Here is a 14,955-nt window from a genome sequence, read left to right on the forward strand (position 1 = left end):
TATATATAAAAACAATTTATAATATTCTTTAAAATGTTCAATTTTTTTTTATTGTTGAATCTTATATTATAAAGTCAAACAATGATGAAATGTAAAACCGATATGTGAAAGGATTATTTTACTTAAAAGATATCTCGCAAATCCCAAAAACGATACTTTCTGAATGCATTTATCTATGTCGTTAGTTGGTCTGAGAGATGAAACAAATATTGAGCCGACATTGTTTTAAAATGTATATAGTTTTAATGTTTTATCTTTTATAGGTCTTTTAAAAGCTGATAATTTTAAAATAATACACATGCAAATACATTCATTACATAGATTTTTTTAAATACATTTCAAATGCTTTTAAGAATAAATACAAATACTTTGCGTGTATTTAAATACTTTTGAAACGAGCAAAAAGAAAACTCATTTTATTCAAAACAATGTAATGTGACATTCATCTAGGTATTATTAGAACTTTTTTTACCTCCTTCATAAATGTATACCAAAAAATGAAATAATCATTAACGGGACATTGGCAACATGGGCCATTGGGTTTACAAAATATAGTTTAATAAATTACACAATTAGTATTATAAATAAAATAATTATCAAAAACACTTGAAGACTGCAGACAAATAATTGTTTCGAATTAAAAATATGAATACATCCAATACAGTATTTAAATACATTTAATCAAATATTTTACAAGACTGAATTTAATGAATTTGAAAATATAGAATTTTATTATTATATATGTCTTAAAAATTGAGAATATTTGTGTGCCTCCTTGTATGATTATTTTATGTAATTAGTTCTTAATTCTTAACGTTGATTTTATTTCTAGTGGACGAGATGAAACAACTAGCAGAGGCATTATTGCAGTGTAAATCATTCAGAGAGCGACAAGAACGTCTGAGTGAATCTCTGGATCAACTGTCATTCAACTATCCTGATCTATACACTGTGTTATATAGAGAGATGAAAAAAAGAGAACTGGACGCTAATGATCCAAATAAAATTACTAAATGGTTAAAAAATCCATCGTCAAAATCATTTGTAAGACTTCATGAAGCATTGATATTGGTAAAAAATAACAACATAATGGCCAAAGAGGAGTACACGTACAATTTAAGACGTATGCTAAGCCAAACAATTGAAAATGGTACCAACATTGAGGCTGCAGTGAAAATATGCCATTTGATTGAGAGATCACCAAACCTAACCGTTATTCACGAGTGAGTTTAAAGTTTGATTTTTTCAATACATTTTTTCAACTAGTAATACCATTTTATAAATTTTTAGGAATTTGAAACATCTAATTCGCCAAGTAAGTCATCTGAACAACAATCAACGCCACATGCCGACAGAAACCTTGACAGAAAGCTTTTGGCCAAATTATTTTAGACCACCACAAGCAGACCGTTTCCAAACATTTAATATTCGGCCTACTCAACTCGAAAACACACCGGTTTGGCCAAACATTTTGCAACCGACAAATTTAAATTCTGTTCCTGGTCTACCACACTTTAGAAGTAAGAATTAATCATTGACCAAGTTACAAATTTCAATGTTTAACCATGATGTACAATTTGTTTTTTTAGTGGAATGTTTTGGCTACAACCATTTGGAAATGATTGCAAAGACTAACAGTTCCACGGCTTTGGGAGACTCGCAGTCATTAAACGACCTGACGATTCTCGATCAAGAAATGGATGGAGCAGTTGCTAAGTGGCTTTACTACTTGAAACTACATAAATACCAATGGTTCTTCAACAGCCTCAGTTATCTGGAAATTGAATTCATTGATGAGGACAATATTGATGATTTCATAGCTAAAGTTAACAAAAATACCATTACAAAAGGGGCACAAAAAAAGATATGCTTATCGACAAAGGCATTGAGGGATCGGTCACAAAAGTTGAACCACTTATTATTGGTAATATTTTGAATACACTCATGGCTTTTGGGCAAACAAAAATGAATTAATTACTTTTGATTACAGACTTTGGATTTGGAAGTTACTCCAAATGAACTGTGTGAATTCATGTCGTACATGCGAGATATATTACATTATCCCATACCGAACAAGAATTGTGTGGTTGGCGACCAATTACAACAAGACATAGTCCTTGTCATGGAGAAACTGCTAAATCAACTGCTAGAAAAACTTGGTAAGGTTCGTTCTTTAGTCGCCCAGAGTCTACTCGGAATGTCTATCAATAAATACTTGGAATGCACCTTATTAATAATCGGCAATCAAACATTCATGAAACAGCAAATTGACAAGTCATTGATGTTTGCCGAAACTTTAAAATATAGAGTCCACAGAATTCCTAGAAATTTTAACTAATGTTTTCATTATTATTCAAAAGCTTCATATTACATATGTATATTTTAGTTTTATTATTATTGTTTGTGACTGATGATTCCTACTCGATTTATTTTAATATGATTGTTTTTTGATTTACTTATAATTTATTTAATTGTTTACGATCTTAATTTATTTATATTTTTAAGTAGATGCGTGTTGTATTAAATTGTTAGTATTCATAATTGTTGTTGACTTAATAATTTGGTCATTTAAATGATTTGAATAATGTTATTGTCACCAGCAGAATTTTTTAATTTGCAAAACATTTTTTTCTTTTACTATTTTACGTAACCAAAAGACTTTGATTTGTTTTTTTATTTTTATTGTTTTTTGTTAACTATATTGAAAATCTATTATGGTTTTTTTTTTTTGATTTTGTGCTAATTTAATGTAATTGTTCTGTTTTAAATGTTTTACATTAATTACCTATTATTTATTGACCACTACGTATGTAATCATCACAAGACTTAATTGTTTATTTTAGTATTATTATTTGTTTATATTTATAGTTTAAAGAGATGATTTTTTAAACTTTTTTTTTATTCGTACTTTATATATGGTTACTTGGTTTGATATAATATTTGTTCACAAAATTACTAGATTATTTTATATATGTTTCATATTAATATAGACTTTTTTTATTAAAATTTTGACTACTGCCATAATTTATTGATTTGAAAACTGAGGGATAAGTTAATTTTAAAATGATCAAAATATGTATGTTATTTGACTGAACTTTTATTTTACAAGTTTAAATACAACAACTAGGAGTATACAGAATGTATTCCTCTCCAGATTAAAATGTAACACATACCTATTATTTGTTGTTCATTGTTTTTCACTCTCTAAGTAGGTGACATAGCAATAGGATGAATTCATATACATTTTAGTTACATTTATACATTTATGGGATTTAAAGAGTTGGATTGATACAACATGTGTACTATTTATTGTCGTTTCGCTAACTCAATTATAATTATTTTTTAATCCATAAATTGCATAATATTAATCAACGGATTTAATTGTTATATGTAAACTTAGTGTTCAATGTTGTAATATATTTTTCTCATAGGAAATTCATATAATGATACATTTTTATCGTCATCTCTTTTGTGGCACTCATTATTCAACTAATAAATATATTGGTTGATTATATTTATTTCTTATTTATGGTACCTGTTTTATAAATGGGTCAAACTTTGGTTTATTTCTATCATAATATACATTTAAAAACTTGTTAGTTATTAATCTGACTGATTAAAAACTATTTTTACTTCCCACCCTACTATATGACTGTTTCTATGAGTAACTCTTTAAAGAGCGTAGTGTACATTTCTTAAGTTAGCCACATGCTTGTCGCTTGTGGCTATGGTGTGGTTGGAATATAACGGATCTAAGAAAAATATAGTTGTGATATATTTCCACCGTACATAAGCCTGCTCATACATTTCTGGCAGGGTAGTTATAAATAACATGTTGAGTAATAAATATTCATACATACATGCAAATATTTTCATTTTATAAGTTTTTAATTTCACCTTCTAAATTTTATATAATAGCACTTTAATTATGTACACACAAAAAATATAAGTTCGAACAAAGCCAATTGTTTTTCATATACACCATGATCAAGTACTTTTCACGGGATAAGAGACATTTAAAAAAAAAATTATATGCCAATGATCTGTTTATGATTTTTAAGTACAGTAAAATGCTGATTAAGTGGGCTAATTAATATCAAGGTGTTCTGGGTATAGAAATATCTGGATGATTGAAATATGACACTTTAAAAGTGAACTATGAATACATTTTATTTATAATATAATTTGACATTTGTGATACTGCATACTTCAACAGGTATAAATAAAAATTGGAAAATAACTACTTATTGTTATATCAAGATTCCTAGTTGGTTGGAATAATTATGTGATTATAAGATAAAAATAAGATTTAAAATTAAATTTTTTTTTTATCGACTATTTTAATATTTCAGATTTACTGAAATTAATCAACTTTTTAACACCAAATGTATTTAACTGTATTGTTTCAGATATATAAATAGGTACTAAAAATATTTGCACATTTCCTACTGCTTGAAAAATTAAAGAATCTTTTATATTTTCATAAGGGTTTTTTTCTTTAATTTCAGAGTTACAAAATTTTCTCTACTTGTTTTTTAAACATTTATGTTTCAATGAATCAGAACTATAGGCGAGACTGGACAAACTTACAAATAGTTGAATTAAATAAAAAAAAATAGGACCAAGTTATTGTGATGTTGTACAAATATTATAAGTGTAGGGAAAGCTGTGTTCATGCACTGTGCCAGTACAAACTTAGGCTTTGATAATTTTAATACCAATATCTATAACTTAGTTAATGAAATAATAAATTAAAGTGGAATGGCAATATAATGTATCTTTATTACCAAGTAGTACTTATAAAATAAATGGGTTTAAAATAAAATTTCAAAAAAAAATACACAGTTAAGACTACAAATTACAATAATTATACTAAACAAAAAATTGATTGAAATAACACATTCACATATCAGACTCTAAAATATACTACACATTAGATTATAAGACTAAATAATGTTGGAAATACACATATAAGGTAGTTTGCATACAAATATACAATGCTACCTCTTTTTTTAAACAGACATTGATCAATGGTCAAGCTGATACATACTCATTAGTAATTGCTAAGACTCATTTTCTGCAGAATAAGAGATGAATGGATGACATTTTTTTAGGCAATACCTACTTAATATTATATAAATGAGTACCTATATGAGTGTACACTTCAATTATAATGTAAAATAGAATGTAACTTATTATAGGTATAAGAGAAGATATATAAATTTAAGTTAGAAATTGATCATTACAATCTGTAGGATGGATGATATATTTCTCGGGAAGACAAAATAAAGAGTTTCAGAAGCAAATGGATTTTGTATTAACAAGCCGGAGATAATGTTTTATTGTATTCGGTCTTTGCTTCTATATAGAAGTTCTGAAATTCGAGGTTAACACCGGCCATTCCCGTTACTTTTCGTCAAACGTCACGACCACTTTGCCGCGGAGGTGTCCGGCCTTTACCTTTTCGAACGCCTCCTTCATGTCCGCGAACCTGTAAACACTGTCGACGGGTACGGTGATCTTCTTCTCTGTGGCCAGCCGGGCTAGCTCTTCAACTCCACGCTCAGCGGGCATGAAAAAACCCCAACGGATCGAGGAGCCTTTGAAAACGGCGCCCGAACAGACGTTCGGCGCCACCAGGTCGTATGCGTTCTTCAGCATTCCGAACACCATTCCGTACGAGTCCGTATTGTGCAACACAGGACTGCGGAGGGTGACGAATTTTGCCCATGACCAAGGTTTCAACAGCGGCGTGTATGAGCCGCCGATATCTTCGTATGGTATCCCGGCCGCGTCCAGAATCAGGTCGTACCTTCATAATATTATGTTTCATTATAATTCGTAATAGGTATAACAATAACAAAAATACGGCGTTGAAAATGTTATCAATTATTATTAAAACAACTATTTTGCGTAAAATGAACAAAATACAAGTTTATTCTACATTATTAGTTATTATATACCAATCACCAATGTCTACCATTATCCATGATACGACTATTGTTGGAACAATTTTACACGACTAATAAAAGGTTTTTATTTTTTTTCAATAGCATCCACTGCATGGTTATTTACTATGGGGGGTACGGGGTGGCAAGACCGTAGCCAGAAAAATATTTAGGGGGGTTTTGAGTATAAATATGTTATATTATATAATAAAATATGAAAATCAAGGCCGTAGCCAGAAAAATATTTAAGAGGGAGGGGGGAGGTACCTAGAGTTTAAATATATTGCATTACATAATGAAATATGAAAACATAAAATTTTTTTAAAATTAAATTAATCTTTATTTAAAAAATAATTAAATCTTATTTCAAAATAAAATCCGGGGGGGGGAGGTTGAACCCTTATCTTGCGGGGTGGTATGGTTGGGTCGGAATACGTGTACGTGTGGCGAGAATTAGTAACTAAAAATCCCGGGGAGTCATCCATCCGGGAACTAGTAACCTGTGAGTACACTCAGAAGTCAGAGCGCATAGGCAACTGAATGTTGAAACCGCGCCACACCAAAGCACTCAAAAGTTTTTTTTTTATCTGCTTGTATACGTAACATTTTATCTATTATTGATTAAATAATAGTCGTATATTATAGAACTTATTTGTACTTCATTTTGATAAATTCTAACGAATTTTTACGCCATATACTGCATTATTTATTTATTATTATTTAATATTTTACTATTCTAGTTGAGAGTTGACTACTTATTATATATTTTAAGATAATATGTTTACATACTTTCCGAATTGTTCCAACTGTTTTTGCGCATCTGTGGTGGTGTAGTCAATAATATTATCTGGTCCAAGTCCTTTCACTAGATTTATAGCATTTGTACTACATGTGGTAGTTACCTTAATAATAGAAAACAACTAATTAATAAATAATAATATTTGGAGGGCAGCTGGAACGAAGTACCAAAAATTACTATAGGCTACAAAAAAACCAGATGACTTGCGCTAATGCCTGGTATCGAAATAGTTTTGCAGTTATATGTACCACAGAAAGATTATTTCTTAAGCATAAAAAAGTGTCCAACAGTTTTACAGAATTTTTACAAGTGTCCAAATTCTGAGTTATGGCTTTTTTTGACTTATGGAAAATATACGATTGCGTGCGGTAATGGGATATCCAGTATTTTAAAATCTGTGTGCGGTTTTGTACCATTCAAATTTTGTACATTTGTGTGGTAATGGCGACGCCAATGTTTAATATACTATTGTCTGTTTTCTTATTTTATAATTTTTATTTCTATTTTATATGATAGTTTACAAAAGTTTTACAAAAAGTAAATAAAATACATAATATGTATTTTATTTTAAATGTTGATTTTAACGACTAGAAACCATGTCCTCGTACATTTATTTTTTCAAAAGCATTTACTCTTTTTGAAATAAAGGGTGTTGAATGATAAAAGAATTACCCTTTATGTAGACATTTAAAAAACCTCTTACATTAGTTACAAAGTTTCTCTTAAGTTATTTATAATTCCATTAAAAAATATCAGAAATGCTTAGTCACAATATTTTTTTAAGTGTTTAAAGTATGAACATTTTCAAATTACTTCAGAGTTGAAAATTCCTAAAGTGTTTAATATTATATTCATATTATGCGGTTTTTTTTTAAATATCATAAATTATGCTATACATTATAATACAATTATTATAGCCAGTGATTAATCGCAAAGAATATCCTAGTAATAATGAGAAAAAATTAAAAAAATGTTTTAATGGTAACTATAGAATTTGTTAAGCTGCATGTTTCCAGTGTTTATCTTTATTTGATTTAATTTTTTAGTCTGTTAGTTAAAAATGAATGATTCTAATAATAATTGCAAATGCACCAAAAAATGTCAAATATTATTAGAAAATCCATTCGAATGTTTCCCAAAATACGGCGTAACACGTATGTTACAGATACCTATATTAATGCAATATTTATTCAGTTCAAATTCTGGAAATCAAAAAAGCATTGATTTATCAAAGTATGAGATAAAGCCACTCAATTCATTTAAAACAAATTCGATTAAAGGACCAACAATATCTAATGCACATCATGAAAACACAAGTAACGCAAATATACCAAAAAAAGAATTAAATGAATTGGTGCAATCAAATGGACAAAAAAATTGAAAAATAAACCTGTGAACACAAAAATCACAAAAATAATTATATCTCGAAAAATAAATATCTTCATAAATCAAAATATTGGTATTGTCGTTCAATAATATGATTGGGAATTATTTTAATTTTGTTAATCAAGGTTCGATAAGCAGGATCATAATTCTAGATCGGGGTTAACTGTAGACACCGCTACTCCCTATAGCAATATTATAGGCAGCTTCTTAATTTTCTATCATCCTTGCATATCCACTAATCAAAGTAAGAGTGAACTATAGTGAACAAATATTCTGTTTTGTGATCGTTGGATCGTTAATTATTTTAATGATAATTCGTAGCGATGTTTTTAAATTGTGTATAGCTAATGCTAATTAGCTGATTAGAGTGGCAAAATAAAATCGGATATTATTAACTTTTCTTATCGTCGTAAAGCTGAATGCTTTGAATGGCTTTGAGTAAGTATCGCAAAGGCTTCTATTGTGGAAACTAAATTACTAAATTATTACAAACACTATTTTTTGAAATTAAATATTTAATCGTTTGATATCACGGTACGATTTGCATATTAATTGTGTAATTAAACACTAAATTATTTAAATTGGCTAGTCTCGATATTTTTAGCGTCAGACTTCAGTATAAATGTATAATATTTTAAATGTCCGTTATCCGGATATGAGTGAATATATAATTAATAATTTACCTACATTTATATTAGTTATTTAAACATTAATTCTGATACAATAATCTAAACTAATTCTGAGAAAGAAAAATATAGACATTTATAGGAAAAAAACTGAAATTATTCAAAATATTGCAAATGGAATTTGGCTTTAAGTTAAATTTTTTTTAAATTGTCCATTCGCGAGCGTATACAGTACCTTAGCACCCCACGACTTGAGTATCTGAATCGCACTATTACCGACACCACCGGATCCGCCGATGACCAGTACGTTCTTGTCAGCAGCGTTTGAAGCGTTCACGCCACCAGCCGATGTCAAGGCACACCACGTGGTTAGGCCTGTGTACAACAAGCACGCCGCTTCCTCGTAGGACATATGATCGGGCTTCTTGGCTACCTACAACAACATAGTAAAATAGTTTTATTTTATGTTTGATATCGACATCGATGTTAACTATGTTAAGAGTTTGAACCTATACGGGCTATACGGTCAACCCACACATGCGAGTTGCGACCGACCCAGTGTTTGGAAAGAACGTCGTTCATGAACGCACGTTCACGCGTTCACGTTTATAAATAGTGAACGATACGTGAACGTCACTCGTATTTTTAAAATAGAACGTGAACGTGAACGACGTTTATATTTGTAATGAACTTCATTGATTTTTAAGACGTTTAATTTATTTACCATTTAATAAATATATTTTTCAAATATTTTAATTAATCGTATTATAATAATATTTTCCATTATAGTTCCTATGATATCGAATTTAAATTTAATTAGTAATTACTGGGAAAAAAAATTAAATGAACGCCCAATAAACGAGTTCATTTTTTGAATGAACGTGAACGTGAACGTGTTCCTATTTAAGTACCGAACGTGAACGAGTTCCTTTTTTAAGTACTGAACGTGAACGTGAACGAGTTCATTTTTTTAGTGAACGTTCCGAACACTGGACCGACCACGACCATTATTACCTGAGTTACGGGAACGGTGACGAATTGGGCATGACAACCGTGTTGGTAAGGAGCTACGACGCCCAAAATGGCATCGCCGATGTTCAAGTGTTCCGAGCCAACTTCAGCTCCTTTCGCAACTACTTCACCTGCGAAATCCCGTCCCAGAGTCAACGGGAACTCGACGGGTCTAAAAAAGGACTTCTTTTTTGCCTGCCGGACCCTGCTCAATAGCACTTGACCATAACCCTCTACGAGTAAAAAAACAATTGTTTATATGTAATGAAAACGCATGCAAATAAGGTAAGTTTTTAACTTTTGTTTGACCATTATAAATCATAATACGTGACTGCGCTTAATAGTTATTTTATAAAAACGTAACCCAGCATGATTAACGTGATACTATAATTTAGTTATTTTTTTATAATATGTAGGTATAAGGTATACTCATGCAGATTAACTTATTTCAATTACTTTGTACATAACAAGACGCTTAATATTAAAAGTTCTTCAATACCGGTTCGTATAATAAATAATGATACATATGGGCGTTGGCCATTTTCATGTTTTATATTATTGGTAAAGTAAGTTCTAATCGTTTAGAAAAATGTGTAGCGGCTATAATTGATGTGCGATGTGTCTATTTAGTACTTGGAGCGTCGGTCGGCTGCTATAGCCGCTTGGGGAACCATTTTAAATATTTACTCTATATCCTCGTTATCTTTTGTTTTTTGATCAATAATTCTATACTTTTATTATTTATGAAAGATTTTAATAGAGATTTAAAGACTTAGCAGGTTGCATAAATTACCAACATTTAAGATCAATTAAATTTAGAAAGAAATTCAGCATTATCAACCCTAATTAATCTCTTAAAAAATGTATAGCTTATTTGTTTTTAACGCATTAATTTTTACAAATAATTATTGAATGATGTATGACATATGATGCGGTACTCGAGTATTGTATAAAATTACTAATATGTATAGACGTGTATTTAATACAGTACGTCAGCACGAAATAATTCGTAAATTTTTTTCGTGACGAATAACTAAATGGACCACTGTTGTAAACATTAAAATTGAAAACATGCAGTAAGGTTTTTAGAATTGAAAAAACGCCCAAAATTAACTCGATAATAGAGCATTAAGTTCACGGTTATAATAATAATTATGTGTCTATACCTTAGAATGTATTTACTAAGGATAGAACCATCATGCCGGGGAAACAATTTTATGCACATCCAACAGCGACGAGTATCTGGTTTATATACGCATGCGTAAGTACCTATGTGTCTCATCGAAAGACTTGTAGCTAATTATTTTTTTTTTTAATTATCGGAATTTATATGCCACATGGGTTCATCCGCATATAGTAGGTATATCATGTAATCTGAGGTGCTCACATACCGGACATGAAGACGTCAATGGGATTGACGGACGATGCCCTGACGCGCACCAGAACTTCTTTGGGCCCGAGGGACGCGGGCGATTCTGCCTTGTCGTTGAGCTTGGCCGAGTCTTTAAACGGCGCGTAGGCGTCAATCTGCCAAGCCGTCATTCGGTCGGGCCATGGTCGCTCGCCGTCAGCGGCAGAAACGTCCGTCTTCGTCATGTCGTGGTTGCAGAGCTGAATTATGGGTACTGAGGTACTATACGGCTCGTGTTGGAGATTGGTGGACGAGCATTAACCGAACGACAGAACTACGGGCGAGAGGTCGCACGCGAGAATGACGCAGTAACGCGGTGAATGGTGATTATCCCACGCTGTGGACAGACGGGTTTACTAATCACACAACAAATTGTGTTGTAGTTCGGACCTAGGCTATGACGGTGGTGGTAGTGGTAGTGGTAGCGGTAGTGACGAAATACTACGACCCATCTATCATCTACATAGTTATAATAATATATTATATAGGTATACGCAACTATAATATGCTCGCACTGCTATCGGTGAGCCAAAAAACTATTATTGTAATTTGTGTATAATTATAATAGATTAGTTCAGCCAGTTGTGCTCGTACCTACGAATTACGATAAGTTCATCTCAACAAGTGACGTCACATTCACTCTTGTCCATAAAATAGATTATATTAAAATAATAATAATAATAATAATAGAGACGAATTAACAAAATAAGTAACTATCACATTGTCACAGATGTATTTACATCTTACACATTGTAAATTAAACACGAATATTTTTAATACAATTAATGTTTATAAAATATTGCTATTAAAATATAATGTATATGTATACGAGTTACCCGCAATAATTAAGAAAAACTATAGGTAATCGTAATGGTAAGTAATAATTGGTATCTACTATCTACTATCTAATGGTAAATACATGCATTTGCAATTATTAAACGTTGTTTTAAAACAAAATTACTTCGCCTATGATTATAAAAAAATCCTAAGATCGTAATATCATTCAAAGCCGGAACGTAATGCAGAAAGGCAAGTGTATTGTTATGGACATGACTTCATGAGCGACGAGCGCCACAAGTCGCCGCGACCACGAAATAAGATATTATTCATAATATGCAATATAAAGAATATAATATACAATAATCATAGGTATGCGCACAAAGTATTCAGGGTATGTACATACCCTGTGCCTCACTGTGGGCTAGGGGCAGACATTTTTTTGAAGGCATAATATAAACCAATAAGTAATAACCAAAAAATAAAAAATAACAAAGTTTTTGGAACAGGTACGATTACCATATGATATGTCAAATATCAATACCTTAATTATGTAACAGAATTATGAAATTACATCATTTTCATTAAACACGTCTAAAAATACATGTTTTTATTTTTCAACATAAAAAAAAATGTTGAAGTACCCATTATTTTCTTAGTCTGTGACCTGTGGTTGTTCTGTGTTATAACTAACAACCAATAAGAAGCAGTGATACAGTGATAGTTAAAATGGTTATCAACTTATCATAAATTAAATTAAAGTAAGAAATAAGTAGATATTATATACAGAATAGATTTGATAGATTTCAATATTATTAACCTATTCTATAAAACGATCTGAGTATTTGTTTAGGGACATTTATTTTTTAGAGTATCAGCATTTTTTATCAACCACATACCCTACGAATGCCCACGACAATTTACGCAATATAATAATACATGGTTCATGAATGCCGAAATGTAATATAATATTTGGATTCTATGAAGTACGAGATATATATAATATAATATAGCCGCAGAATAGATTAAATCTATTCTATGATATAGATGCAAGATATTGATGAAATGCGCATAATAACATATTATCATATAAGAAATGCATTATCGTGATTTTTCAGTTTTTCATAAATATCAATAAATAGATTAACATATAATGTGTACAATAAACATTTATTTATTTATTGTAAATATCTGTGATTATATATAATATAATAATCTTTGTACTATTGTAGTGGTTATTTCTGTCGAAGCGACAATACCATAAGACAATAAAAGCTGACAATACTAAGTTGCATAATCAAAACAGTTAACATTTATTTTTTTATAATGAATCGATAGGGGACTAATGGTTCCTCCTTCGACTCTCTTTTAAACACGATTCAGAGGCCTTTGATTGGTTCATAAAATTAACTTATTTTGTATGAAAGTATGCACCGTAGCATTAGACTTTAGATGATAGATAAGCCGATAAGGAAAACCAAAGTATTGTTATTTAACAAGGTGGATTTATAAACATTTATTTATTAATCCACGTCTGTTATTTAGTATTAGTTTACGTGATTACCTGCATAGTATATTATGTATTATAACATTAGGTAGGTACTACCCCCTAGGTATGGTCGTAGGATACGTTCTGTATGAGCTTATATGATGTTACGAATACGAAATGTCCATATACCTAACGTTATTATTGTTTATGTGGCAGCATTTAATCACAATTGTAGCAAGACTTAAGAGACTTAAAACGGACTTACATAAAAGTAGAAATGAAAAATCTCCAAACAGCGGGATCAATTTAATTTCAAATATTCTGTGCTTAAACTTGTATCTTGTTCAAAAAATATTAATTGAAAATGTAAATTAATGATAAATTGATAACGACTAAGTGTGATAAGTGATATCAGTTTAAAGTTTAACAGGCAATAAAAAAAAAAACTCTTCTGATTTCTTGATGTGATCCATGAACTAATCATATACTTGTTATTGACATTAAAAACATCAAAAAATGACCTGAAAGCAATGCGACTATGACATAAAAATGACAAAAAATGTCCTTAAAAAACGACCTAAAATAATTACAAATATTTGTTTTAAATTTATAAAAATACATTTTTTTAAATATTTTACTATAACATTTTGTATACATTTATCAAAGCTAACAAATTGCTCAAAATATGGCACACAAATAACAAATAATGTCCCTAAAAATGAAATAAAAAATGACAAATATTTGTTTTATAAATTTATCAAAACTTACAAAAGAAACGATTAAAAGTGAACTAGTGTGAAATCCGTAAACATAACTAAAAATGTGGGAAAATGACCTAATAATGAGTTAAAAAGTAATTAACACCAAAAAATGAAAAAAAATGCTATTTAAAAATTAGTTGTTCAGATTCGGATGCTAATGAAACACATTTGTGGTCAGGAGAGCATTGTCTAAAAGTTTCAAAAAAAAAAATTCAAAATGCATCAGCTTCTCAGCCCTACTTATTATTATTAAATAACTTAATTTATGGGTTAGACGTAGGCAATAAATTGAAATTTAACAATTATACTGACATTTTATATTTTGTAAAGAGAATAAGTAATTTTAATGTGAACAATTGTAATATGGCAGCGACATTTTTCAATAAAATTATGCTCTAAAAATCATAGAATATGTATTTTTAGCCAATAACACTAAAATATGTAGAAAATGAATTATAATTCATAAATTATAAGTATTTAATTTTTAATAGTAATTTGTTTATTTTTTTTATACAATTTCAAATACATTTCTAAACTAACATGATCATTCTACATATACTGATGCTATGGAAGCATATTTGAAGAATGCAAGATCCTCAAACCTTCAAATCTTCTTCCATTCCTTCCCCCGGAATTTATTTTAGAAATATGTACCAGTCTTAAATCCAAAATTCTTTTCAATTACTTTCTGAAATTTGTTGTAAATTTTTTTTCCTGTTTTTCCTTGAGGGTTTCTCTAGTATTATT

At 30.0% G+C, this 14,955-nt stretch overlaps 2 protein-coding genes and 1 long non-coding RNA gene across 4 annotated transcripts; 2 read left to right on the plus strand and 1 right to left on the minus strand.

Annotated features, from left to right (window-relative positions):
* Positions 1–741: 741 nt before the first annotated feature.
* LOC111035475 lies at positions 742–2,411 on the plus strand. Its single transcript, XM_022317115.1, has 4 exons — positions 742–1,223; positions 1,291–1,520; positions 1,590–1,924; positions 1,991–2,411. Exons 1-4 carry the CDS (start codon positions 841–843, stop codon positions 2,336–2,338), a joined length of 1,296 nt encoding a protein of 431 aa, XP_022172807.1. The 5' UTR covers positions 742–840; the 3' UTR covers positions 2,339–2,411.
* A 2,348-nt stretch (positions 2,412–4,759) lies between these two features.
* LOC111035470 (reticulon-4-interacting protein 1 homolog, mitochondrial) lies at positions 4,760–13,834 on the minus strand. Of its 2 annotated transcripts, none has more exons than XM_022317112.1 (6): positions 13,713–13,834; positions 11,162–11,518; positions 9,774–10,003; positions 8,995–9,192; positions 6,738–6,850; positions 4,760–5,812 (listed from the first exon to the last, which is right to left on the minus strand). In XM_022317112.1, exons 2-6 carry the CDS (start codon positions 11,364–11,366, stop codon positions 5,407–5,409), a joined length of 1,152 nt encoding a protein of 383 aa, XP_022172804.1. In that variant the 5' UTR covers positions 11,367–11,518; positions 13,713–13,834; the 3' UTR covers positions 4,760–5,406. The 2 variants fall into 2 exon arrangements, with proteins under 2 accessions (XP_022172804.1, XP_022172803.1); XM_022317111.1 differs by having other exon boundaries at positions 11,162–11,640; positions 13,713–13,813.
* On the plus strand, positions 10,010–11,291 carry LOC111035471. Its single transcript, XR_002604650.1, has 2 exons — positions 10,010–11,031; positions 11,128–11,291. It is a non-coding gene; the product is annotated as an uncharacterized LOC111035471 (long non-coding RNA).
* Positions 13,835–14,955: the final 1,121 nt, after the last annotated feature.

Source organism: Myzus persicae, unplaced genomic scaffold, assembly GCF_001856785.1.
Source record: "Myzus persicae strain clone G006 unplaced genomic scaffold, MPER_G0061.0, whole genome shotgun sequence".
In the NCBI taxonomy this organism is placed as follows: domain Eukaryota; kingdom Metazoa; phylum Arthropoda; class Insecta; order Hemiptera; family Aphididae; genus Myzus; species Myzus persicae.